Below are 27,309 nucleotides of genomic sequence, written 5' to 3'. Positions count from 1 at the left end.
AGCTATTTGGTGGCAAGGACCGAGGGGTTGATTAGATCAGCCTGAAGTTCATATAGGCTCTGGATGTTGTGGGCATATCATGGTTAACACGTCTCTGCAACATTTCTCGGTCATCCGGCAGTGACTCAGTGTAGAGCCGCTCCTCCTCAGCACTGAGAGGAGCCAGTTGAGGTGGCTCTGGCATCTGATAAGGATGCCTCCCAGACGCCTACCTTGGGAGGTGTTTTGGGGATGTCCTACCGGCCAAAGCCCCGGGGACGACCCAGCACACTCTGGAGAGACTACGTATCTAGGCTGGCCTGGGAACACCTCAGGGTCCTGTCAGATGAGCTGGATGAATTGGCTGGGAATTCCCTGCTGAGGCTGCTGACCCCACAACTGATCCCAAGTATCAATTAAGTTCAACATCCCTTACGTAATACTTTCCTAGTAGGAAGATTTTGGAGTTATTCAGTAAATTAAAGATGAAGGGGCCTCTATCTAAATCCTCAGCAATCAAAAATAACACTTAATATTAAAAAAAAACATTACGATACATTGAATTACATCAAACAAATATATTTTCTGTGATTTCAATGTTGGCATGAATAAGTGTTACGTATTGTCATGTTTTAGTAACTAGAATATTGAGTTGTATAAACTTAAACTCCAAATTTTAAGAACTGCCTTAAGAAAACGCAAACATGAATTCTAAAGATAAGAGAGGACCACTTCACCTATTTCACATTTAGAAAAGAATGACCTCTTGACAGATTAAACTTGTAATGAAAATGAGTAGCAGTTGATTAGAAAAAAGGACACATTGTAGTTATCGTGTCTGAGGAAAGGGGTGATATATGACCAGACTCCTTAGTTAAATACACACTTTGTTTTTGTTTCTATTCATATACGTACCCTGGTAAATTAAGAAAGTTTGTTTTGGATAAAAAAAATATTTGGTGTGTCCTACGACCATGAAGCATTTTTTCTTAATAGTCAACCCAATTTGCATCACTCTGTGTGGTCAGCGTAGTTATGGTGGGAGTTTGAATAAAGACCAGTACAGGATACAATCTCCCGACCAACACCACATAGTTTTCATTGAACAGTGACTTTGGACCTTATTAGTGAACCAAAACAAAAGCAATTGATGCTCTTAGATAGCAATCAGGTTCAGACATGTTAAAGTACCAGACACACACAAAGAGCAATAAATGAGTCACCTGATAAAAAAGCAAACTGCCTTCTTAGTTCAGGGGTGATGTCTGCAGCACGGAGAGGGCTGCTGTCCAACTGCATGATCTCATCTGGAGGAAAGACACAAAGCATGCAATATAAATTAGAAATATTCTAATTTCTTCAGTTTCCATTTGTCATTACCAGTTATGCATTGTAAATGCACTGACTTAAGCTCAAGCAAAATCCTTTATTGGGTTAGGTGAAAAACTAGCCAGGGTTGAGCCTGAAACTGAGAACTGACAGCACACCAATCAACAGCCTAACAATCTGCGGTCAAACTGGGGACACTGACTAAGAGAGGAGCCTTAACTGTGTTGAATGAAGAACGGCCATGACACTTTTTCAATGGTCAATCCATTAGTCAAGCGGTATAAGAGTCAACCTTGGATAAATTTCACACTCAAACTTATAATTCCATAGAATGGATGTTATTTTAGTTACTAGAGTGGATGTTTATTATCAGAACAATATTCCAGTTAGATAATAAACGTGCTTGAGTGAAAATGATTGGATGATCTTGTACAAATAAACCCAGAGGGACAAATACCCCGACAACTTCACAAAACATGGCCAAAGAACAAGATTAAACATGTGAGTCAACTTCCATCTAATGAGTGACTATTGACTGCTTATGTACATTTTATCACAACAATGCCAAACGACATCACATGATGTCACTGTACAGTGCCTAGCTAAAGTACTAGTTACTAGGGAACGTTTTGTCATGTTGCCAAATTTCAGGCTTCCAACTTTAAGCCCAAAAAACTGAAAATAGTTTCTAAGAATCAACAACAAGTTAGACACAATCAGGAAGTGGAACCAAAATTTTTGACATTTTATATCATATTTACATCGAAAAAATAAGTATGTGATGCAAAAACATTGGCCTGTTGTATTCTTAGCTCAGTCCCTTTAAACTTTGCCACAAACAAAGACAAAACTAATCAGCAAAGCAACCAAAAGGCCCATGATCACATTGGCTGACCTGCAGGCATACACGGTAGAGGTGGGACAATCTGTTCATAAGACAATATAGTAGTACCTCACATAAATCTGCCCTTTATGGAAGCGTGTTAGGAAGAAAGACCTTTCCAAAAGTATACCATAAGAAAAGAAAAGCAAAAGCCCATTACATTTGGCGTAAAGGTAACACTGCATATCACCCTAAAAACCCCATCTCCACTGTCAAAATTGTGTTGGCAGAATCATGCTCTGGGGTTTCATTTCTTTAGCAGAAACTGGGAAAATCAAGTGTTGGTGGGAGGTTGGATGGACCCAAATACAGGGCCATTCTGGCAGAAAAGTCTGCAAGAGACCTGAGAATGGGGCACAATTTCCCCTTCTAACCGAACAAGACTTTAAACATAAAGCTAAACCTGCAATGAAAAGGTTTAAAACTAACTATATAAAGGTATTATAATGACAAAGCCAAAGTCCAAACCTAAATCCAATGAGCATTTGTGGAAAGATCTGAAAAAAGTTGAGTGCAGACAATCTTTTTCAAACCTTAAGGAACATGAGATGTTTGGTAAAGAAGAATGTAGGTACCGGTATTTCTATGCCGTGTTTTCTTTGGGTGGAAAGAATACAACAAAATAAGCTAATAACACCACAGGTAATTTTACAGTACAGGTAAGATTCTTGAATATTTTAAGCTCCTATTGTGACTTAAAATAGATTTTGTTTCATTGGTTATAACAGTAATGTTGTATCTTATTCAGTAGACATTTTGGAGTGCGAGAGCTAGGAGTGGAAAAGACGTATACCAATATTTCTTGTTAGATTCCCCAAATAGAGCACATTGAATGTTTTAGGTATCTTGTATCTGTGTACCCCTGGTGTATTTATGTTTATATCTTTATAGAAGACCAAATTAGAATGAATGTACACATTCTGCACAGGTGTTTATATTGCAATCAAAAAAAAAGAAAAAAAGGAATATAAAAAAAAAATTGTTTTCAAAAAAAATCCAAAAGGTGCTTTTTTGGAAGAGGGTTTAGTTCCAGAAACTCTAGCATCACCTGATGTTTATTTCTGCACAGCCCCGATCTTATACATATACTTTATTCATTCTAAATTGGCACCAAAGGTTTAATTTCCAATGAAACATCTCCATTTTACAGAGTAGATTTCTTTGTGAATAGATTGAGATGGGATAGAGTACATTTTTTTGTGAATTACATTGAGATTAGATCATTGCGGCACATGAAATTTTAAAGTTTTTGATACAAGCTGTCAGTTAAAATAGCTGTGACTAGTAAAAAAAAGAGATATTTTAGTACCATCAACATCTCAAATAATTATTTGGGGTTGAATCATATCCGTAGTTTCTTGAAGGTAGTACCGACTTTGTCTCCCAAATGTATCTTAAACCAGTGAACTGATTAGGTCTGCCTTTTTTTAGGACAGGATTAACGGTTATTGATTCAGAAGTGACATTTAAGGAACAGCTTCCATTCCCTCTCCCCTTTTATTGTTACCTCCGGCGAGGGTGTGCATGCAGGGAACAAAGCATCATTGGATGAGGAAAAGAGACAAGACAAATGATCTTGTCTGTGATGTCTGTAACTTGGTATAAAGCAGGGCTGCGTCATGGACAATAACAGCCAGTAGTTGCCTGAGGTGGTGGCACATCTGCACAATGTTCATGGAACCAGCACATGCTGCTGATGCACTCTTCCAGGCAACCACACCTTAACCCCAGGTAACTCCCACAGATCGAATCCAAAACCGTGTATGTCTATTTATCTATCTATCTACCTTGGTCATATCCCTCAAGAGGGGTGACCGACAGCAAGACAAACACATACAATAACAAATAAAATAAAAGGGAAAAAAAAAACACACACAAAATTTTTGGACCATGGCCAACCCAATTGCCCAAACACCCAAACAAGTTAGGCACCTCTGCACCTAAGTTGGTCATGCCTTCGTCCCTCCAGATGAAATGGGACACCAGAAAGCGGCCATGTCACTCGGGTCAGGGTGACACAACACACTCTTTTATTCAACACCAGGGCCCGGCGGCTTTCACTGGTTTACCCCTGCCGCATCATACGGGTGCCCAGCCCATCCTTAAGAATGCGTCCACAATCCCACAATCCTTTCACAACACCTCTCTGCTCCTTCCTATCACCAACAAGAGCTCTAGCTTCCATTATATTTAGACCTCTTTCCTGCAGTGCACTCATAACACCATCCATCCACGTCATTCGTGGCCTTCCTCTTGGTCTCCTTCCATTTACTTCTGCTCTGTAGATCCTCTTCAACATTCGCTCCTCATCCATCCTCTCCATGTGTCCAAACCAACCGAGTACTCTCTTATCAACACGCTTGCTCAGTTCCACAACTACTCCAGTTCTGTCTTTCACAATTTCATTTCTCAATCTATCCAATCTTGGGGAAAAAACGTGTATGTAGAATAGAAAAAAATCCCCCTCTTCAACCATGTCATTTGGTGTTGATTCTTTACTTACACTTTCTTTTTTTAATGTTTTTTTAAATTCTCCTTTGCCCAAGTCAAGTTTATTTGTATAGCCCTTTATCTCAAGGAGTCTCAAAGGGCTGCACAGACCACATATTATTGCAAACTGCACACTACACCATCCCCTGATGGAAAAACTCAATAAATTGCTTTCTTCATGGAGCAGTCAGGATAACACAAGTATAAAGTTGAATGGAGCGATTGTGAACATTTAAATACATTGAATTGACAAGTTAGTAATGTTAATTCTGCTTGCTTACATAAAAATAATAGAGTTCTGTTTTATAGTATTGAAAACCTGCAAAGGAGATTGTATCGGATGCCAGGATTGTCTGTTATTTTGACTTCTATGAACTGTTTACATCTGGGGTCTTAAACTCAACTTTCTTGTGGGCCACTGGAGCTAAGGTTTGAGTGATGTGGAGCCAAATTGGGTTTTTCAAAAGAAAATCTTATGAGAACAGTTCACTGTTCTCAAATATATTTTCCCCTTACATTAAATAAGTTGTAAAAATTAAGTAAAGAATATTAGAATGAGTAAAAATAGGTCAGAAATAAATACATTCAACAAATAACTAAGCACATTTTCTAAACAAACTAAGATCTAAAATACATTTATAAAAATAAGGATTAAAATGAGAATCTTACTTTAAACTTTCATATTGAGGCAAGAGCCTCAAAGTATCATCCCAGGGGGCAATGCTCGGCTTGTGTGCCGCAAGTTTTACATCATTGTTGCTATTTGCCAATCATGTTGCTGTTCTTTGATTTCCACACTCTTTAGGAAGGATCAGCTTTTTATAACCTAGTACAGGTATGTCCCAAGTCCAGCCAGTGAATAAATTTTTACTGGCCCGCGGCCTCTGTCATAAAATGATGCGGTCTGCCAGTATTGTTAAACACAGTATAAAATACATTTGTACAAAAAAAACATCACCATTTCAGCAGATAATGGCATTAGTCCTTTGGCCACCTTGCCATTGGCTTTGTGCGAACATTTTACTCCATCCCAGGTAAATTTAAAAAAAAGGAAAGTTGACTGTGAGGGCCGGCATTTTTATGACAAGTAGAAATTTGAGTAATTTTTCACTGAAATCCTAAACTGCGTCTGCCTAATTTGCCAAGAGACAGTGGCTGTTTTCAATAATATAATATCCAGAGGCGCTGCCAGACAAAACATGCCGACTATAAAAAGCTAAATGGAAACGAACGCTGTGAAAAGGTGAAGCAACTGAAAGGTGTTTTAACTGCACAGCAGCGCTTTTTCACGAGACCCTGCGGGTCAAATGAAAATGCTACATAGGCGAGATACGGGGTCATGAAACTGATCGCCAAGCACTGCAAACCTTTCACAGAGGTTGAATTTAGTAAAATTGTTAAAAGAATACCAGGCTGAATAGTCAGCCCTCACACTTTTTCAGTTTAAAAAATCAGGTACGCGTTTTGAGAAGTTTGGACACCCCGAATGAAAACATTTAACAAAGAGAAAGGTCTCATGGGAGGACCTTTAGAAAAGATTGGAATGTTTGCATCTTTGGGGTTAAGGTACAGTCCTTTCCTGTTTGGCTTGCAATATCAAAATTAATTGGTATTTTTTATTTTTATTTTGAGTGTTTGGCAAACTACAAACGTATTAATTAGCATTCGCATTTTGTAACAACTTTACACATACAGCATTATTTATCTTGCACCAAAATGCGATATCGTCACGCTTCATAAATACATGGAATTGCAAGAAACCACAAGAGTTATTATGCATGATTTCAAACATATTTTATTTTATCTTTGAAAGTAAAAATGTTTACATGTTGACTACAAATACTGCAACTACTTTTATTATAACATTTACCACAATTACTAACATTTGGTCGATCAAAACTTAAAAAAGAAAATATGTGCTAAGTTAACCTTTACACTAGCAATAGAAATGCACCAGATTTTTGGCACCAAAAATACATGTGCCGAAAATAACCAAAAGCGCATATTCGATTTTGGCAGAAAGAAAAAATAAAACCAAAGGAAAAAAAGCTTTCTAAAGAACAATGCTGTAATGACGTCACTTCAAAAGTGAGAATTAAATTAGAAAAGATTAGAATTGTCTTTATGGTCATTGATATTAACATGGTGAAACATTGTATGCAAATAGACATCGCACTCCAGGGTAAACATGTAATAAAGACTTGAAAGAGAAAAACAAGATACAAGACTGTCAGAATATATTGGCATAAATATTTACAACGAAGTGCTTAGAGACTGGCCCAGGTTAAATAGTTAAATGAAAGACTAATGAGTAGTAACAAGAGTGCCATGAAAAGTAGTGCAATTACATTAGATGCGACAAAAAAAAAATCCTAAATAAGTCAGTTGAGCCATGCAAAGCTGGCTCTCACTTGGGGGGTGGCGAGGTTTGTGCAAGACGCGGCTGCTTAGCTTTTACCAAAATTAGATTTTCGCAAAAGTTTGTGCGCTCCCACGTTTCTTAGCCCCTAGCTGGACTTTGGCTAATGTTTACATGCTAACACTATGTAGCTAACCCTCTACAGTTCTGCAGTTTTATTTCATAACACGACCTTTGTGTCGCATTCAACTCGTTCATCCCCAAAATCGATTGGCTGGCAATAGGCTATGTGCGAGGAGAGTTTCAGTATAAATTATTGATATTATTTTTTATAATTTGGACAGTTGCACTATATTGCGCCATCATAGTCGTCAAAATCAGTTCACTCCCGTGAATTAAAAGCTAAAATGCTCCCAAAATGTGCACTTATAAATAGAGGGAGAGAGAGATGGGCTGCTTCTGTTTTAGAATAAACATGCGTTATTTACATTTGAGATCTCTCTGCAGTTTAACCTAATCTGTTGCACTTTGAGTGTAGGACGGGAAATATATTTTAAAGTACTAAATGCCTTTTTGTGTTTTTTGAGAATTAAAAAAAAAAAAACGTAAATATAAATAAATTGGTACCACTCTACAAATAACAATAATAAAGACCAAAACGTTATTAACAGGAGAAACAAAACTGTTGATTCACATGTAACATCTTAACTGGATGCTTAAAACACAAGCTCAGATCATAACCAAGTGTCACATGTTACTGACACTGAACACCAATTTTGATAAGACACCTATGGGAATCATTCAAAAAGGCTCGAGCGTCTCTGTTATTTTTACCGAACAGTGGCCAACATGAGTATCGGCAGCACTGTAATTGAATTTTTACAATCCTCATGACTATTCATTTACTAAATCCAATATTAAGGGAAATACTGTGTCAGATTTAGGGTTAATTCTTTTAAAGTATCAGGAAGGGAAGTGGATTTTATATACTAGTGGAATTAGTACCTTGTTTTAGTTCCAATGAATCTTCAATAATTAAGTTTAGATATCGCTCTGCAAAACGGTATTTGGTACATTTGAGTATCAACCTAGTTTGGATCACTTTTGTCACAAAAGTTCTACAGTGAACAATTCATTAAGACTGCAAGCTCAATGGGAACGACCCAACAAAAGATTCGGTTACAACTGAAACCACTACACTATGTTGGAAGTATCGGGTTTAAAATTGCTTTCTCCTACAACTTTATTCATCGCTGGGTATTGCTGATGTCACAAAAACATTGTAGGATGCCTTATACGTCTACATTTTGTCATTAAAAACTATGTGACTATTTGGCACCTGCATGCTCGGAGATGGATATCATACAAGGGATGCACTAATAAAGTGCTTCTCAACCTTTTTTAAGGCAAGGCACACTTTGTTCATTTAGAAAAAAATCTTAAATAAAAAAATTAAAAATTAATTCCAATCTATATTTGTCTTAATGATGAATCTGACGACATGACTCAAAATTTCTGTCTCTTAGTTTCAGTGATCAAAAGAATTAAGACTACCATCATGCATGTCATAAGAGAGCAGTGCATAAAATAATGAAGACCAGTTTTCATGTTTTTCTTAACAAGCTTAAATAATCATGTTGATTGACAGATTAAGCTTTCATCATTTGTGGTAACTGAGTTAATATGTGTTATTAATTTTGGTTAATAATCTAATCGTAATTTTTTATTTTAGTATAGTATTAACCTGTTTTCCAAGTTTTATTATTCTTTTTATTTTTCTAAAACAATTAAAAAATACTTTAAATGACAAAAACATGCCATTGGAAAAAAACAAATGTGTTTAATGTGTTTTAGTATCATAAGAATACCACCGGGTGGCCTTAGGAGGTTGCTGGTAGGAGCCTAAGACATACAACATTGGTACCCATCTCCTTCCTGATTGGTGCTCGGCATTAGGGTTTTGAATTGGGGGGTTTGGTCACCTAATGACTCCCAACGAAATGTTGCAACACATCAGTTTGGGTTGCGCGAGGGGGCTGGGAATCCCCTCCCTTTTTTTAAATCTCCCAGAAAGAGTCAAAATGTAAATGTGTTCTTGACTCTAGCCACCACCCACTAGGAGGATATGGCTCCGGTATACATAAGAAAATAATAATTAAAATCAGCGAAACTATGTGTAAGATTTTTACTTTATTTGTTTAATTATTGTTTGCAGTACAATCTTAAACTGAATAACTTATTAAATATACTGTACTATCTCATGAGCAGATAATTAGTCCATAGAAAATAATTATGTGCTGCCACCTACTGATGTGAATGAATGTTAGTTACTCGGCTTGGAGGAAAACATGTACTGTATACTGAAAATGCTATGTTTTTTCACTAGACATGGTCTCGTGCACACTAGTATGCCGCGCCACACTGGTTGAAAAACACTGCCCTAATAGTCAAGTCAAGTCAACTCATGTTTATTTGGCTAGCCTTTTATCACAAGGAGTTTAAAAGGGCTGCACAGACCACAGATTATTGCAAACCTCAGACTATTACTACACCATCCCCTGATATAAAACCTACATGAGGCCAAGGGAAAAACTCAAAACTTCAACATGAGGTAAATGAAGAAACCTTAAGAACTGCACATGAGGTAATCTCTCTTCCAGGATGACCAGGCTGCAACGGATGTTGCAATAACAAATAATACACAGATTTCGTCAACGTGAAATATAGGTCATTCATAAGCTATTGAATAGAAGTGTGTTTTAAGCCTAGATTTAAACAGTTCGACTGAGGTCGCAGAGCGAATCAGTGGGCAGAGCATTCCACAATAGGTCAAAAGTGGCCAAATGTGGATTTTAGGAACATTTTTAGCAAATTATATACATACATCAGACATTAAAAAAATCAGATTAGTATTAAAACAAAATTTGATCTCAGACTGCCAAGTCTCACGCATGCACACCAGCTGCTGTTTGAGTGGTTAAAGTCCTTAACAGGCTCAAGAGCAGGGATTAGCATTTCGCACACGCAGAGGGTTTGGGGTTACGAGTCAAACGTTAGTGGGTCACAGTCACACACCTGGAGTGTCTGCCACTACTTGACATAGTTCCTAGGTGCCGAGCTGCAAGGAGCATTCTGGCCCAGAGTAGATCAAACACATTTGAATATGCATCCATAACGTAAACATAACAAATACCAAAAGTGAAGGGACACAGACAATATTTTAATTAATATTGCACTGTATATTAGGAGAAGCTTTAAGTCAATGAGAAGGCATTTCATGTTTCATGCATGAGAGAAAGATTAAGCATCAAAAGTGCTTGTCGAACAATACCTCATAACCCTTTACAGCGTGATCAATGGTGCTGATGGTTAGTCGATAAATGGAATTCCATTGTTGACTTTTGTCCGCTGATGTTTTTCCAACAGTGTGAGGCATTTTACATGATTAGAATCTCTTCTTAGTCGCTCATGCGCAATAAAGTCTCTGTCTCAAATGGTAACATACCAATGACCGTATCAAAATTAAGTGCATGTGCCAAAACTTATAAGGTTTGGGACCATTTTAGCCTGGATAGGCTGAACAAAAAGGCTACATCCAAAATTTGCAAAGCAGAATTTGCTTATCATGGCAGTAACCTGGTGTTACACAACATTTAAATCGCACATGAGACAGTTCAACGAAACCGAATCTAACTTGCCTAAGGAAGGTATAAGTAATTTTCAAGCTAATATGGTTTTCAAAAGATGCATTGTACGTGTTAAGTGTGTATACAGTATTTCGCTATAAAAATGAGCTTGAGCGTTATATCAGACTGCCTGACAGTGACAAATATATGCAAATTATTTGCATACACTCCGAAGAACAAACGTGAATTGTTAAAACCCTAAGGACCACAATTGGCAGTTGTTATAGCCGATGATTTCAAACTGTAGAAAATCACTAAATGTTTTGGGTTACAAACTTTGCTGTTCACCATTGAATGTACTTCACTAAAAGCACCTAATATTTGTTTTACTGTTCTACTGCAGCTAATGAGCCTGTTCTGGGTGTACAGCAGTGCATCTCAATTATTTTCTGTCACGCCCCCCTCAGAAGAAGAAATCAGTCCCCCCAATCTTATTACTTATTTGGCTTCTCCTAATTAAATCAACTTCATGCTAAATTAAGGAAAACATTGAATAATTATCTGATTATTCAACTAATCTTCTCAATAGTTGGTGACTTGTCGTTAAAATAGTCGTGGGTAGCGCCCTAGTGATTAATGTTCAATTTAAAAAAATAAAATCTATATTTGTCTTAATGATGAATCTGACGACATGACTCAAAATTTCTGTCTCCTAGTTTCAGTGATCAAAAGAATTAAGACTACCATCATGCATGTCATAAGAGAGCAGTGCATAGAATGTTCCTTTGCTTCAATATTCAAACATAAGGAGTAGGTCCAGTGGATGTTATCATGAGCCTGTTAGGAAACCTGCAAAGAATGGAGCACTGTCCCAATGTGCCACTGGGACCAACACTAATAGTTTTTTCTCAAATGCTTTAGTAAGTTTCTCAAATTAGACTTGTAATTCTTAAAACAATTTTTAATTTTTCAAAACACATCAAACAAGTAGCAAAACACCACGGATTACCTGCAAAAGCCCTTTTTAGTACAAACTTCTTAGTCTATCGCTCAAAATTAAATTTCTGTGTATGAACATGTCAGTCCTAGCAGAATGACAATTTCTTGTTTTATTGTGTAAAAACAGGAGAGTCAAATTGGTTAGTCGTGTTCTCAATCTAACAGTTACTTTCGTGTCAGGCTTTAATGCTGACAATTGTGGAAAATTGAGTGCAAGAGAATTGACAAGTTTTTGTGAATTTATTGACCGAAAAAGAAGAAAAAAAGAAAAATTCTAAATTTGGACATAAAACAATTGGCACAACTAAACTTGGAGTGCTGTCAGGAAAACTACGTAGTGAAATGATTAGAAATTGTCACACACATGTTGACATTCTGATAACATGTTTAACAATTTTGCATGTAAAGACGTATGCAATGAACTAATGACTAAATGCGGGTGGTGAGACAGAACATTAGGGATTCTACCAAACCATTTGCAGGGAGGTACAGAAACATCTTAAACTTGTACAATTAAAGTAGAAAATGCTTTTTGGATCTGCACTACCGATACAGTGTTGTGAGAATTAAAGTAGTTTGAGCAGAGAAATGTACGAAACCAATTGAGAGTAACTAATATTTAGCTTCGGCAAAGGTCCATTTTTTCCCAATCGATTTTAGAGACTGTTAGATTCTTTACAATTACTCGAAGTGGTAAGCAAGACAGAGAAGACATCAAACACTTACTACACAACCAGTGGCAGTAGCAGCCAAAGAGGAAGACATCAGACACTTACCACACAACCAGTGGCAGTAGCGACAAAATCTGTAATATTTTTCCACCTCCTCCAGGGAGATGCGAACATGATCCCAGCTCTCCTCTACAAACTGCAAGCACGCATGCATGGATCCACTCCATGGCTCCACCTTTTGGCTCTTTTGTTGTCTTTCTAATGTTTTCTGCACCTGTCCCAAATCCACTTCCACGCTCAACTGCAGTTTCTCCCTATTAGCTCTTTTCGGCGTTACAAGACCAAACCATTCCTGCCTGTTCCTTGGCTCTACCAAGTTCACCATGCCCAGTCCCATAGTACTTTGCAGCTCATAGTCCAGTTCAGTGTGGAAATCAGAGCCCAACTCAACATACGCAAAGGATCCTGAATCTGAAATCTTCTCTGCGTCCATCCTTCAGCTCCAAGCTCAAGAGCTGTGTGCTTGCTGCACTTGTTCCAGTCATCACAACAGGTAGGCTTTCATTCACCCCTCTTGTTCCCACACTCAAAGGACCACACTGTGCGCACTTCCCAGTCCTACCTCAGGTTACCTTCCCTGTGTTAAACAAAAGCTACCCTGTCCGCTCAAAGCTTCCCTCCCGCCCAGATACTCGTAACTTCTTCCTCAAAAAAGGACAATTACAGTTGACTACGCCCGCCTAAACAGCAGACATTTGAGGCTCTCTGGCCACAATATTGGTTTCAGGATGCAAAGTGAGGCTTTGAAATCTTAAACCTTAGATTAGCTTACTCTTTTAAAAGAAAGTATACATAATTCTTAATGGCATTTTAATGACGATTGGGCAAACTTGTTTCTTGAGGCTAAGCTGTGATTTGTTTTGAGCATCAATTACGTCATTTTCAGTGGACAGCAAATGACAAAATAACCCTCACTCACACATCTCCCCCAAAGGATTGGTTAAAAAAAAGTGTACTTCTTGTTTGTGTCATGTTTCACAAACACACAATTCATCAAAGTACCATACTTCTTTAAATATTTGAATTTTAGGAGCGGCAACAAAGGACCTAGGGAGCTGGAATGGCCCAGAGCTGCTATAAAGAGCGTTGAGCTACAGTTTATTAGGGCTGGAGTTCGCTGCAGTCAAGTAGCTAACTTGAGCGGCTTGTGGTAGAAGCTACAAACAAGGCTCCTGAAAACTAGCGAGAGCAAACAGTAAAATGTCAATCAGCAAGACACATAATCATTGCACTCAGCAACATTAAATTGTATGACCAGCTGCGGAAAGCTAGTGATACCAAAATACAAAACGGTTTATTTACCTGGAGCAGCTAACAATATCAATAGTAGCTAGGGGTGAGCTGTAGGCTGTAACGGAGTGGCTACCATGAATGACTTGCAAGGGGAATAAGTGAAAAAAAGACTTAATTGCTTCCAAGAGCAAAGTAGAAAAACAAGAAGTGGATGCCTGAATTACACTCAGTGACAATCACATGCTCAGCTGTGGTACGTAAGTAGCTGTTAGCCCACCAGGGCAAGCTATCGTCACAAAACTGTCATTCTGGCAACCGTAGTAGGAAGATAGGGGCGAAACAACCATTTCAAACAACGTCTCAAGCAATGTGATATAAATACAGATTTTCAAATCAATTGGATTTAACAAAAATGATTATGTGATAGTAGCGCGTGTGCGGCACAGTTCTGAGGTCATGAGATCAAACCTTCCTGTGTGGAGTTTGCATGATCTCCCCGTGCTAGCGTAGGTTTCGTCCGGGCACTCCAGTTTCCTCCCACATTCCAAAAACATGCATGACAGGTTAATTGGCCGGTCCAAATTGTCACTAGGTGTGAATGAGCGAGTGAGTTTTGTGTCTCTGTGTGCCCTGCGACTGGCTGGCAACCAGTTCAGGGTGTCCCCTGCCCGCTGCTCAAAGTTAGCTGAGACGGGCTCCAGCACCCCCGCGACCCTACTGAGGATAAGCGGTTCAGATAATCGATGGATGGATGGATGGATTATGTGACAGCCCATGTGTTTTCAATTATTTAAATATGGTGGTATTATTTGGTGTTTTTTTTTTTTAAATGGATCAAGTATCTGTAAACGACTCGAGTCCACTGTATAATATCGTCGAGGGGTTATGACACAAGAATAAAAAGTAATGTTTGTTGGGCTCATCATTAACTGCACACATTTATTTGTACACTGTTCTGCTCTGCTGCTGTAGATTAGTGGATGTGTGCCCGAAAGTACAAAACTCCCATTCTGACATGCCCATTTAAAAACCGTTTGAATGTACTTCAACCTATTCACAGACTCTGACCATTCAAAGCCCTGGGCTTTGTTAAGAGCACTCAAAAGATTTCTTTATCATTAACTCTGAGAAAGTCCTAATTCTCAAGGCACGGTCACAGAAAAGCACTGTGACTCCACTGCGATGTAACAATTAAAGCTCAGTGACTTGTAAAGAGATACAGTGTGCACTCCAAAGTCAGCTGGAAAATTTGAACAGGGCCTGTTTATCAAGTTAAAAATGTGTCTTCGTGTGTCGTTGGGGGTTTGTTTGCCTAAGTTATCAGTACAATAAACATTGGGTACGAAAACACCGAAGCTCTACATTAGTACGTCACATAAGTTAAACCAAAGGTTTGTTTACGATGGTCAATGACTCATTAGAAGTACTAAAGACAAAGCTGATGAAGAGAATACATTGAACAGACACACCTTTCTTTTTTGGGAGGGTTACAAAACGGTAGATTGATTTTTTTAAAATAAAAATTAAAAAAAGAAGAACTTCCGTGTGTGTGTGGGGTAAACACATGGTAACAACATTATAGCGTTTCATCAAAAGTTCCTTAGCTGGCTGCGCCATTAATTTAAAACAGTGGTATTCAATTGGAAACACGTGGCGTGCCCTCTCCAGGTTGGAGATGAGTGTAATTATCATGGATCTCATTTTTTCAGAGTGTGAGGCATATAGATATGCAGTGGGTAATTGAAAGGCGGCCTCAAAGTCAATAATGAGCCAGCTTTTAAGGTGGCTCTGCATTTGAACTGGGTGGCTCTTCAAACCCTTTTCCATGAAGTTTCTCAAATGAAGACTTTCTGGACTAGTTTACAGGCTGGGGGCGTCGCTGCTGTCATGCACTTTCCGGACAAATTTTCAATATCTTACCTAGTGTTTACTATGCTTGTGTACTGTAATGCTAATTGTAATTCACCCTGGTCATCCCGGAAGGGGGATTATCACTTGTGAGGTCCTTTCTCAAGGTTTCTCTTTTTCCTCACGCTGAGGTTTTGAGTTGTTCCTTGCCCGCATGTTGGTTTAAGATTAGGTAATTGTGTAATTGTAATCCTGTGCAGTCCTTTGAGACATTTTTGTGATTAAGGGCTATATAAATAAGTGTGACTTGACTTGAAGGAAACCTGGGGATGCCAATAAGCAAATTTAACTTTTGAAATTAATTAAAATATGTTTTTACTTAAAAGCAGGTTTACATTCAGGGAGTAGGCCAATTGAAGTGTGCCTGTTACTGGTATTCCGGTTATGTGAAGGCATGTAAATGTGCTAGGAAATCTGATTAAGCTCTTCGTCTGACTGAGAGTATTCCGATTGAAATAGTTGGGTGGTTGGGTAAATCCTTTCATTTTCATGCACAGTATACACAGTCAAATAATCTGTTTAAATATGTGCAATTCTTGAACATGTGCAGTTTTCCTCATCTGGGATATTTAGGTCCTGCAAAGAACTGTGGACATGAATGATTTCCGGTTTGCTAAACCGGGAATCATTCCACTGTTGCTAAAAAAGTCCTGATGTGTATTGGTTGATTTTCCATTTCATTATCAGCACCCACAGCAAACATGCCACGATTGCACTCATCCATATATCGTGTCAGTCCATACTTGGCAAGTTACGTACAAGCACATCTTGCAAAAAAAAAAAAAAAAACAGGACACAGCAAAGGAGCACACTTTAGGAGTGTGGAGGAAACAACCATAATACTTCATTGACATTGTTTTTTTTTATGAATGAAATCCTCCTTTATTTAAGGTAAAAATTTAAATGGGAAAACAATGTCTATTTGTGCAATGATGTCGCTGTGGTGGTTTGCCCTTCTGACCGGATTGAGCAAAAAACGACAAAATATGAATTCTGATCCCAGGTGGACAATTCGTTGAATGTAAACAAAGTAACTCCGATGTTGCTGCAAGATTTGATGCATTGGGAAACCGAGGGTGCTACATACACATAATAAAGTCAGAGACATATGTGCCGAACTGCAATCATTGATATTTGTGAAGCTAATGAAGAAGTGATTGGTGTGTAGCAGAACATTTGTTTCGTAGCCGTAACTTCACATCTGAAAATGAGGATTATTCCAAATCCTCTTGAAACAATCCGATCGATGAGGCTCACATTTGAACAGCATTTTGACATATTTAGTCCTATTAGACACCGGTGATGGTAAATATTGAACTACGGGAAAAAAAACATTTTCTAAGATTTGTGCTCTTAATTTTTTTCCAAAATGTGGAATTTTACTCAAACCATCCAATTTTTAATAGCAGTTTACTAATAACCGGAGTTAGAAAAAGTTGGATTTTTTTTCCTAGTTAAACATGAAAGCCCAATAATAGATTTGGTGGTTCCTGTGTTTATATATCTCTTAAAAAAAATTTTTTTGTAGCTTTACTAGATCATTCAAAACGCTCAAAATCGCCTGGCTTTCAAATATTCTCTTTTCGGAAAATGGCTGCAACACAATTAAGCTACTGCCCCAGTGGCCTTGCACCAACCCAGCTGCTTTAAAATCCAAGCAAATAAATGGGTAACAATAGTCCATTGCTTGTAAACAAAGAGCAAGAAAACTTTGTTTCTTTATACAATTCATTAAAAAGCGTCATATCCTCACACACTCCAATCTTTCAAATTTCCATCCAGCTTGTTTTCAGTAAATTTGTGAAAGAAATAGCAGAAGTAAACTATTTGCAGTGAAAACCAGAATTAGAATTGCATTGAGCCACTGACCACAATTTTCATCACACATACAGCATGGCAGTTGTTGTTTTTCTTTTAAGTGATACAATTGTGTTTTCTATCCACAGTATTTAAACAATTTGCCATCCTGTTTCACTGTGTTTTTTCAAATTAGGAGACAAAATTTGTTCTCATAACTAGAGAAAAGTCATACGGACAAAAAAATGAGCAACAGAGAAAAGGAGCATACTGTATGCTCATCATGCACAATCATGCACTGCCAACGAAAGTGACGGGCCTTATAAAAGCAACAAATCAGCAAAATATAAGCATTTCTTTGACTCACGTCGCTTAAGGGTAACCATTGGAATTGTATTTTCCCTTTTAGAAGCATTCCTCTTGGCTTTCCTCACCATTCTTTCCAGCCTCTGTCTTGCATGGACCACAGGAGGTGGAAAGACTGAGCCCAACGGAACTTCGAGCGCTTCGAAGCAGCTGCTGCGCTTGCGGCTAAGAACCAAATGACGGCAGTAAGTGCTGCGCGGCCACTCAGCTTTGTATGCTGGTAGCGTTTGTTGATGCAGCACAGGCTTGAACTTGCATGCAGTCCGCCAGACACACAGCCCCCACTACACACACATACATACACACACTGCAGACATTGTGGCTAAAGAGAAAAGGAAGCCAAAATAAGAAATACAGGAGTGGGAATAACTGGGTGTGATGCCTGCCTGGCAGTATTTATAACATAGAGCGACAGCAATTGAAGAACAAAGCCTGATGGAGTGAACGCGCAATGAGAATTTCCCAAAACTCTAGCAGCATGTTATTGCTCTCAAATGACACTGTTGTTTAACTTATAATATCATTTCAAACCCCGCATGAACTAATGAGCCCCAGAAAGTTGTAAAAACACCTCACAGAATAATACTTCAGGGTCCGTACACCTTTTTCAAGGCCAAATTAAAGCACTTTTTAAGGAGGATTTTCCAAGCAAATTTTCCAATTTCTCCAGTAGCATTAAAATAAGAAATGTACCTCTGGGAAAAGATACCTTAATTTTTTACATTTCCCATTATAAATGTCAATAATTGATACATGATCCTTGCACAAATACACATTTCATCGTGTAATAGTTTTCTGTTTAGATTTAGCATGCGGCAAACAGCAACTTAAAAAAAACCCCCCAAAAAACAGTTAAGCTATTTATCTCCGTGATTTGTCTTCCATAGGACCGGAGAGAACTGACAGCATCTGTTCCACATTTTAGCCATTGTCCGTATTTTCCATCCATTGTTCACAAAAATGGCATCCTCCCGGCATATTGGTCTGATGCGCCTCTCCTCTTTGATGACACTTCAGATGAAAACACCATACAATCTAATATCAACAGCCATTAATCATGGAGGAAAAAAATGCAACGATAAAACAAAGCTAACCGAGCAGGTGTGTTGGTGTCATTTTTAAGCAGACTTAAGCGTATCCGATACACCTATTAAGTCTGCTTAATCGAGTCTATCGAGTCAGACTGAAGAAAAACATGGCTACAAGTTCAAGCATTTAAAGGCATTTCACCCAAAATTCAAGCACTTTTCAAACTCTGAAAACAAAACATAGAAATTCACGTTTTTTCAAGGATTTTAAGCATGACATGACATTGAAAATACTGATCCCCGAACTAGTAGGCAGTAACTTTGTACAGTATTGAAAATCATTATTTTTTAAGTGGACTTCAAGAAAAATGCTCATTTCGATTGTATTTTATTGTTATTTTTCTGTATCTTTCACTTATTTTTCTTGTAAAATGGTAGGTTTAATAAATAGTCTATACGTAAGGTACTGGACAATTTTGCTTATTTTAAGAATTGGATTTATTACTAAGAAATTGTTCTTTAGAATAGAAAAAAAAACATTGATTCCAAAATGTGATTTTCCCCATTTTACAATTTTTCAAGGAAGATAAGTTGAAATTCCAGTAAATTCAGAAAAAAAAGACATAAAATCAGGAAAGCACCTGCCAATGGAGTATTTTTCTCACTGTTAAATATCCAAAATATTGCCTCTGATGAAACATCTTTATGCATGTGCTAACTAACACTTAAACTGATATTTGGTCTCTCACTTTTGAACATAAACCAAAAAATAAATAAGTCCCTCCCAGATGTTGCTTGAACAGAATATCAACCATATTACTTCAAAACTTCACCTTGCAATTTGAATTTTCCATGCACACTACAAAAAATTAAAAACGTCATTCTTATTGCACTTCATGAAATTACCTTATAACAAACTGCTTCCCTGCTGAATTCTCACCAAACTATGAAGTAGCAAATGCATACACGCACACACGTTTTCCCAAAGACCTACACAAACCAGCTGTCATCCTTACGATAATTTACATTGTGCAAAATTGCAGTTCTTGCCACAACTACTACTTTAGAGTGCCAGGATACAAACAGCAACCTCTTCTCTTACCATCCCACTCTCTCCAGGAATTCTTACGGCTGGCCGGGCTGAAAGAGAAAGAAGCGCCCAGTCCCGAGATGTCCAAGTTCTGAATCAGAAGACTGAGACGATTCATGATGCGGTACGACGCTTCACCGCCTTCCCGCAAGAACTCGTGCAAAGACATTTTCGAGGTGACTGCTTTTCTCAAACTCACAACGTAACTCCTAGCGCCAACATAGGAAAGATCTTGAGAGAACTTCTAGGATTGAACGAGATCAAACTGATGTACACGCATTTTGCAACGAGGAAAACGTCTCATGAGTCTGCTTTCTCCGGTAGATCCACGTCGGGGACTTGATGCAAAGCTGGCAGTTCTAAAAAGCTGAGTCAGAGTGCAATATCTGCACAGGGTCACACGAGAGGCAAGAATAGACCAGGCTCTGCAGTGTTTTGTGCAAATGCACGTTCACTCCGCCGGACTCACATACCTCATGGCAAGTGTACCTATTGACAGCCGCATAGGTTTTCCAGCTGGAAGAAGCCGGCAGCCGGTAGAGCACAAATCCCCTTCTGTCGCTAGGGCTAATTATATTCTCCCACAACCTCTTCTAATCTTTCTCGGCTTTCCCTACACCCTATTTCACCTACCGACTCCTTCCCGGTACTGTTCACCCTGTACCAATAAAACAGCTTTGAAGTTTTAAAACAGTGATGTTTGCTATGCTTGTCCTATTACATGAATCAATATTTGACCAGGAAGGGGAGGGAGTAGGCAAAGTTGGACGCTGGTCGCTGTGTGCAGCTTGTGAATTTAGCAAACTGATCTCATGTGAATTTTGTAGGGAATTACAATAGCAGTAAAAACAGTTGATTTTGCAAGTCTTCGAGTAGCATGAAGTAGTACTCCATGCAAATGCACTATGCTAACACTTCATACTACCTTTGCCTTTGACTGAAAGAGCATGGGCAACATTTGGGGTTTTCTATTTATAGCATGCTTTCTAATTGGCAAAATACAATATTATTATGATCAGTGTCTTTACATGCAGGATGAATTCGTAATAATAACTTGGAATACAACTGAATTTGCTTATTATATATGTAATCTTTGAGTGTACTTTTGAAGGAAAGTGCTCTTGTTTTTGTATTGAGCCTTTTTGTCCAATGGCCAACATAATTACATTTTACAAAACAAAATGGCAATGACAAAGTCATAATAATAGCTATTAGTTCAGAAATGCATATATGAATGATAGCCCTAAAAAAAATTAGTTACAACTTCAAAATGTTGGTGACCCAACTACCAGTGTTCCGTCTCAACAAGTTGTTATTCTTTTTTTAATGCAAACTATACACAATTTGTGTGTGCCATATACCACATATTGCAGCACAAATTACACATATCCCAAAAGGTTAACTGCCATTAAAACATGCTAGAAAACTTTTTTTTTTAATCAAATAAAGAAAAGAGTTGGTCTTTTGTTAAAGACATTAATTTTATGACACAACTAATGACTAATGACAAAATTCACTTCACCCAATCTGAATATGAACCTACACAAGTGATCATAATGGTTTATAGATACCCAAAATGTATATTACGCAAACACAATTTCCGAGGATTTTTAGTGTTTCAATTTGGCCTGGTTCTTTGAAGGAGCAGAACGTTTAGTGTGAAGTACAACAGTAATATGACTCCACAAGTCAAGTCGCTTTACTCCTAACATGTGTTTATTTGCAGCTAAACGAGACAATTTGGAAGGAATTTAAAACTATAGATGATTTTTAGACAGCAGCAAAGCACAATTACTCTCTTCAGAAAATCAAACCTGAAATTGCAGTAATAGAAATTGGTACTACATAGATGGAAAAAAATCTATTTTCCAGTATATGATGGGTTACAAAAATGTTCATAAAAAACCTTAAAAATATAGGGGTTCACTATTTTTGTGTTTACGTCTTTTTACTGGACAAAATTGTTTTGCCAACAGCGTGATCAAGAAGACAGAATAATAACATAAAACTAAATTTAGCATTAGCAACAACGTAATACAGATTTTTTTGCAGTTTGTTCTTTCTGCTAAAAACATTTTTCGACCTTTAATCCGCCAATGTATGCAGTTGAGATGCGTGATAGACTAAAAGTAAATGGGCAACTAACTATTGAATCGTTTATAACTATAAAACAGAATTGTGTCCTGTACTGCGATGTACCTGTTGTGGCATGTAATGATATCTATTTTGTACCCTAGAGATAACGCCAGTACAGTATACTTATTATTAATGCAGTATTCAGTGGTAAACAAAGGTGGCAGGGATTGTGTTTCAAATAGTTTAAAAGAAAATACATTATTTTTAAGTTTTAAAAAAAGGGGTGTACTAAAAAAGTATGTCTCTCTTTCCATTTATTTGATTTACTAATTATAACTTAAATAAAAGAAAAATAAACTTTTGATTCCCCAAAATACGTATTTATAAAAATATCAAAACACACAATGGTAATGAAACCAAAACAATATTCCTTAAAATCACGCTTTGTTTCTGTACCAAATTATACTAAATCGTATTTGCGATGGGTATTGTTTTCGTTATTATTTTACTTCTTAAGTGTACATGCCAAACCCTGTATACATAAAAGAAACACTATTTGGAATAAAAACAAATATTCTTATTATAAAATACAGTAGGTGTTGGTTCGGCCTATAATATGTGAGAAAATGTGCAAAATATTAATCATTTGTTTCCAAAGTCGCCGATTGCAAGTGTCTGGGCGAAAATACACCCACTCCCATTTATTTTTTAAAAATAAAATAAATAAAAGTTAATTCAGAAATGGCATACAGTACTCGCTCAGAGGTTTTCACACAAAAGATAATTCAATAAATAGATATGAGGACTTACTAATGTTATACATATTAAAAGGAAAAAAAAGCATAATAGCCCAGTGTTGCCGGGCATTCTACATGGAAGGGTTGTTGGGGTGGTGATTTGCTGAAAAAGCTCCATAGAGCCAATAGGGAGTGCCAAAGAGCAACATGGCTTCAGAGCTGCTTGTACATAAAGGCAGATGTTTATCGATTTAGTTGGTATTTATTCCTCGACGGGAAACCTTGTTAAAAACACTTGCGGTGGCCCAAAGAACAATGGCCAATTATTTAAAAAATTGGTTCAGCCATTTCGGAGCCCATAGGCCACATACAAACACACATGCAAGAACGCACATCAGGATTCATAAGTACTTTTGGATATTACATTTACGAGATTGTGTTGATATGGTGAATTTGCACAGGGTACTATTCCTGCTGCTCGAGTACATGCGAGATTGACTCTTTTTACTGCTTTTGTAATTACCTACAATATTCAAATGAGATCAGTTTGCTGAGTTCATTAGCAGTTTCACATTCAACTACCAGTGTCCGTTTTCATATTTTGTCCTCTTTTATTGAAGACGGCTAAAATCTATGAATATCTTGGCTGATGTTGTATGGATGTAAGGAATTTAAAATACTAAATGAATCCATACAATTACTGAGGGTTTGCATTTTGTCTGATTATCAATTACTTGTCGATTAATTGATGAGTTGTTGCACCTCTACTGAATTCCTATGAAAATAGGCTCCTGTCACATGTGCAAAAGGAGGAGGTAATGCAACATTGCCCTATCGAGAAGCGACACTGATGACCCCAAACCCACTCCTCCATGTTAATCTGGTTTGATCCCCATAACCCCCTCTTGTGCACAACATTCCTCACACGCTGTCTGACTTGGTCATGCCTGCTTTGCTGGAGTTACGGCAAAATGTTAATTCAACGCAACAAGCGATTGAAGATGACAAGCAATGCATGAATTGTGCTTTTGGTCAAGCAGTAAACCACAAAATTAGCAGTTGACAAAAACTGCCTATGTATATTCTATGTGGGACAGAAAAAGAAGCTAGAAAAAAGGTTCCCAACATAATAACCCATCACTGGCGGGAAGCTACAGCGGCACGGCGGATGGGTGGTTATTACGCAGCCCAATGGTGCAGAGGTTCGGGGTTCAATTACAGCTATTGCAGCCTCTCGTGTGGAATTTATATGTTCTCCCTTTGCCTGTGTAGGTTTCCTTCGGGCACTCCGCTATCCTCCAGATTCAAAGAAACTGGGTTCAATTTCAGCTACCGGCCTCCCTTTTTGGAGTTTGCATGTTCTCAGGGTGACACGATGGGCTTCCTCTATGCACTTAAAACAAGCATGGCAGGCTGATTGCTGCTTCCAAATTGTCCCTAGGTTTAAATGAGGGTGTGGATAGTTGTCTCAGTGTGCCTTTCGAGGGGCTGGCAATCAGTGCAGGGTTTTCATTGGTCACTGCCCAAAGACAGCTGAGTGGGCTCACGACCCTACTGAGGAGAAGCGGCTGGTAAATAAATGAATAAATAACTCACGTCTTATCCAACTAAATGTCCTTAATGAATTAGCCTCCCTGCTAAGGCTGCTGCTCCCGAGATCCAACCCCGGAAAAGCGGAAGATGATGGATGGATTTTATCCTATCAAAAGTTAAATATATATAGGTTAGCTAAATATAGAGGTTAGCTATGAATTGGTCAGATGCAGCACTAAACAACAAGAAGAACCAACAAGTTATGATAACATATTTATCTCAAAAAGAGTATAACATCAATGAGAAGAGAGTGACTTACTACAATTAATATTTTATCCTGTCACTAAAATATCCATTTATCTGTCCTATTTTTAACATTGCTTGGATATGGAGGTTGACTTTAAGAAAAAGGCAGACTACACACAAAAAAGGTTAAGCACCAACTAAAGTTAAACCAGATAAATGCAACTCAGATCATCGAAAGGCTAATTCTTTATTGTTACACATGAGTGAAATATTACTGAGCTGGTTTCTGCAAATAGTTGTTAGTAGAGAAGTTAATACATTTAATGTTTGTTTTTCTTTATTGAAACTTACAGTCACTCCCTGGATCCATTAATGACACACCTTATTTCTGACATATGACAACATTGCTCTGCTTTAACACACTTGCGTTCCCTCCTTACTTATCTACCCCACCCACCATTTTTTAAAGAGTCTTGTCAGTCATAAACCTTCCTTTTAGTTTAGACACAGATATATTAGATATATTATTTTGACTTCCCCAACTCTCTTTGGACACACTCTACTGTCTTGTGAAATCAGTGTTAGCTTGTCTAAGCTTTTGCCATCCAGCCACTGCACATCTTCGTCACCATTGGCTTTAACGACGCATACAATTGCGAACCACAGTGGTGGGGAGGCCAGTGGGCTATATATAAGAGCACATAAAATTCAATGAGAATATATATATATATATATATATATATATATATATATATATATATGAAGCCCCATAAAATAAGAAAACTCTTCCCATAGGACAATCAAGAATGTACATTCAATAGAAGCAACAGAAGTGTGTGTCTTTAATATCCAGTGCGCTCACTCACTGATTGCAGATCATCTTTTGTGGAAACGATGAGGCTTACTGCTAGAAATCTGCACCATCAGGACTTCTCTCTGCTTCACCAATCTCATTAAACAATTGGCTTCTCCTAATTGTTTCACGCTTGACCTGTTTGAATAGACGTACTTTCTCATCTTCCTGTACCGCACTATGTTTGCTTGCTATTCTTCATGGATCAGGGCCAATGTAAGCGGGGAGGAGTCGTCCAGGTATTACGTTTCACTATTAGTTACAGAAAAACCCCTCACTATTTTTTTCCACAAAATATTGGATAATGGAGTGTTGGACTCGCGCATTAGACAGTCTGTCAGTAAAAATAATTCCAGTAATCTATCCGTGTATGAACTAGCTACTACAAAGTTCTCAAACCGTAGCCATATTTCAGATATTCATTATAAAGACAAAACAAAATAACACAATCAAAAGGCTGTACTTGCCGATTAAACACCACAGGAAATTGTGCCCCTACGGCCCTAGTGGTTAAGAGATCTAACTAACCAAGAAACCATCAATACCTGACTGTTACACGCAAACTTTATCATCATAAAGGCCAATTTTTGTGATGCCGCTTTAATAATGAACCCCCTGACATGATGCGTGCGCACCCAATGTTGTAACTAATGGCTATATGCCCCATCAGAATCGGTTTTGGTCTAATAGTCATTTTGTCGCACAAACCTCACATTGTGTTTGTTGTTAAAATCGTCATATTGGAATATAATATTGTGAATATGCATGATTGCTGTTGTGTTGGTCATAATTGTTTTCTGTTGTTGGTGATCTATTGACACTAACAAAGATGTCATTTAATGAAATTGTGAATATGTTTGATTGCTAATAGGATTTTCGAGAAGGGTTTTTCAAATCCTCACTATGTGTTTGCTGGTAATAACATCATATTGGAACATAATATTATGAATGTGCTTGATTGCTGTTGTGATTGTCATGATTGTTTTATTTTAATATTAGTGTCAATAAATTTGTTCAAACCAAACCAAAAAAATATATGGCTAGGACCTTAGCTTAGCCTTTTGGCTGAGAGTAAGTGTCCCGGCTCCTAGGCTTTGTAGCGTATAATGAACTGACCGATAACGGATAATGGATAATGAATAACGAAGATAGATCAATAACCCTTAAAAACCCCAAACCCCCATCCAAAAATATAAAAGAAGCATTTGATCCATCACGCTGTATTTCACATTTTCTAATTGTATTGACGAGTCGTGTCTTTACAGTGCACTGAATTCCTCCTACAGGTAATAATAATGTAGGCCATGTGATGTCATTTTTACAAGTACTGATTATTCCTTTAATGAACCGGATAATAAAATGATTTTTTTTTTTACTTTTACACATTTAATCCATCTATGTGTGTGTATGGGTGTAGATTTTTGAGCAAGGGCTCACCTATAGTCCTGGTTACAGTCCTTAGCCTCTCTAGCAGCTCCCCCACATCCATCTCTTCCGTTTTCATCAACAAGATCATCCTCCAGAGGGGCGGCGGAAGACCAGCAGCCCAGCAAGGAGAATCTTTCCTGGGAAGAAGAGACAGCTTGCCTGCTTTTACCGGACAGTTCCTCTGAGAGATTGGTGCGGCAACAGTATGGGGTGTGGGGGACAGTGGGAGAAGGGAGAAGGGGGGCGCAGGGGAATCAGAAGGGTCTAACCCGTGATGATGTGTATTCCTGGTCGCTATCTTGTATGAGACATGGATGCCAAGGGGTTCTGACTGTATGAGACGAACGATGATGGAGGCCTCCTTGGATGCTTGAGCGATGCTGATGTTGGCTAACGCAGCCTTGGCTGCCGGGAGACGTCCTCGGCCAGGAGTCGGGAAAGGGAGGATTCCTGAGAAGATGGGGAGGGGCTGGAGTGGGATGATGATGCAGCCTCGTTCGCTCACATCAATGATGCTGCAAACCTGCCGAGACAATGGTTGGGGGAGGGAAAAGGTTGGTCGATTGTTGTCTCACATGCAACGGTGATACAATAGTGACACCCTGTGTCCAAAACTGA

General features: G+C 38.1%; 1 protein-coding gene across 4 annotated transcripts in view; it reads right to left on the bottom strand.

Moving 5' to 3' along the window:
• mcf2lb (mcf.2 cell line derived transforming sequence-like b) overlaps nucleotides 1-26,962 on the bottom strand; it is a 58,992-nt gene extending 32,030 nt beyond the window's left edge. The window contains exons 1-2 of one of the 4 annotated variants that reach the window (XM_088352185.1): nucleotides 26,701-26,962; nucleotides 1,203-1,286 (exon numbers count right to left, since the gene is read on the bottom strand). In XM_088352185.1, coding sequence (XP_088208311.1) covers nucleotides 1,203-1,286; nucleotides 26,701-26,779 — 163 coding nt within the window. In that variant the 5' untranslated portion in view covers nucleotides 26,780-26,962. Of the gene's footprint in view, nucleotides 1-1,202; nucleotides 1,287-19,830; nucleotides 20,240-26,700 lie in introns of those variants that run through there. The other 3 variants (XM_088352182.1, XM_088352184.1, XM_088352186.1) reach the window with 3 other exon arrangements.
• Nucleotides 26,963-27,309: the final 347 nt, after the last annotated feature.

The sequence above is a fragment of the Urocampus carinirostris genome, chromosome 14, assembly GCF_059441175.1.
Source record: "Urocampus carinirostris isolate Australia breed hairy pipefish chromosome 14, RoL_Ucar_1.0, whole genome shotgun sequence".
Lineage (NCBI taxonomy): Eukaryota > Metazoa > Chordata > Actinopteri > Syngnathiformes > Syngnathidae > Urocampus > Urocampus carinirostris.
This window is presented reverse-complemented; position numbering and strand designations above follow the sequence as displayed.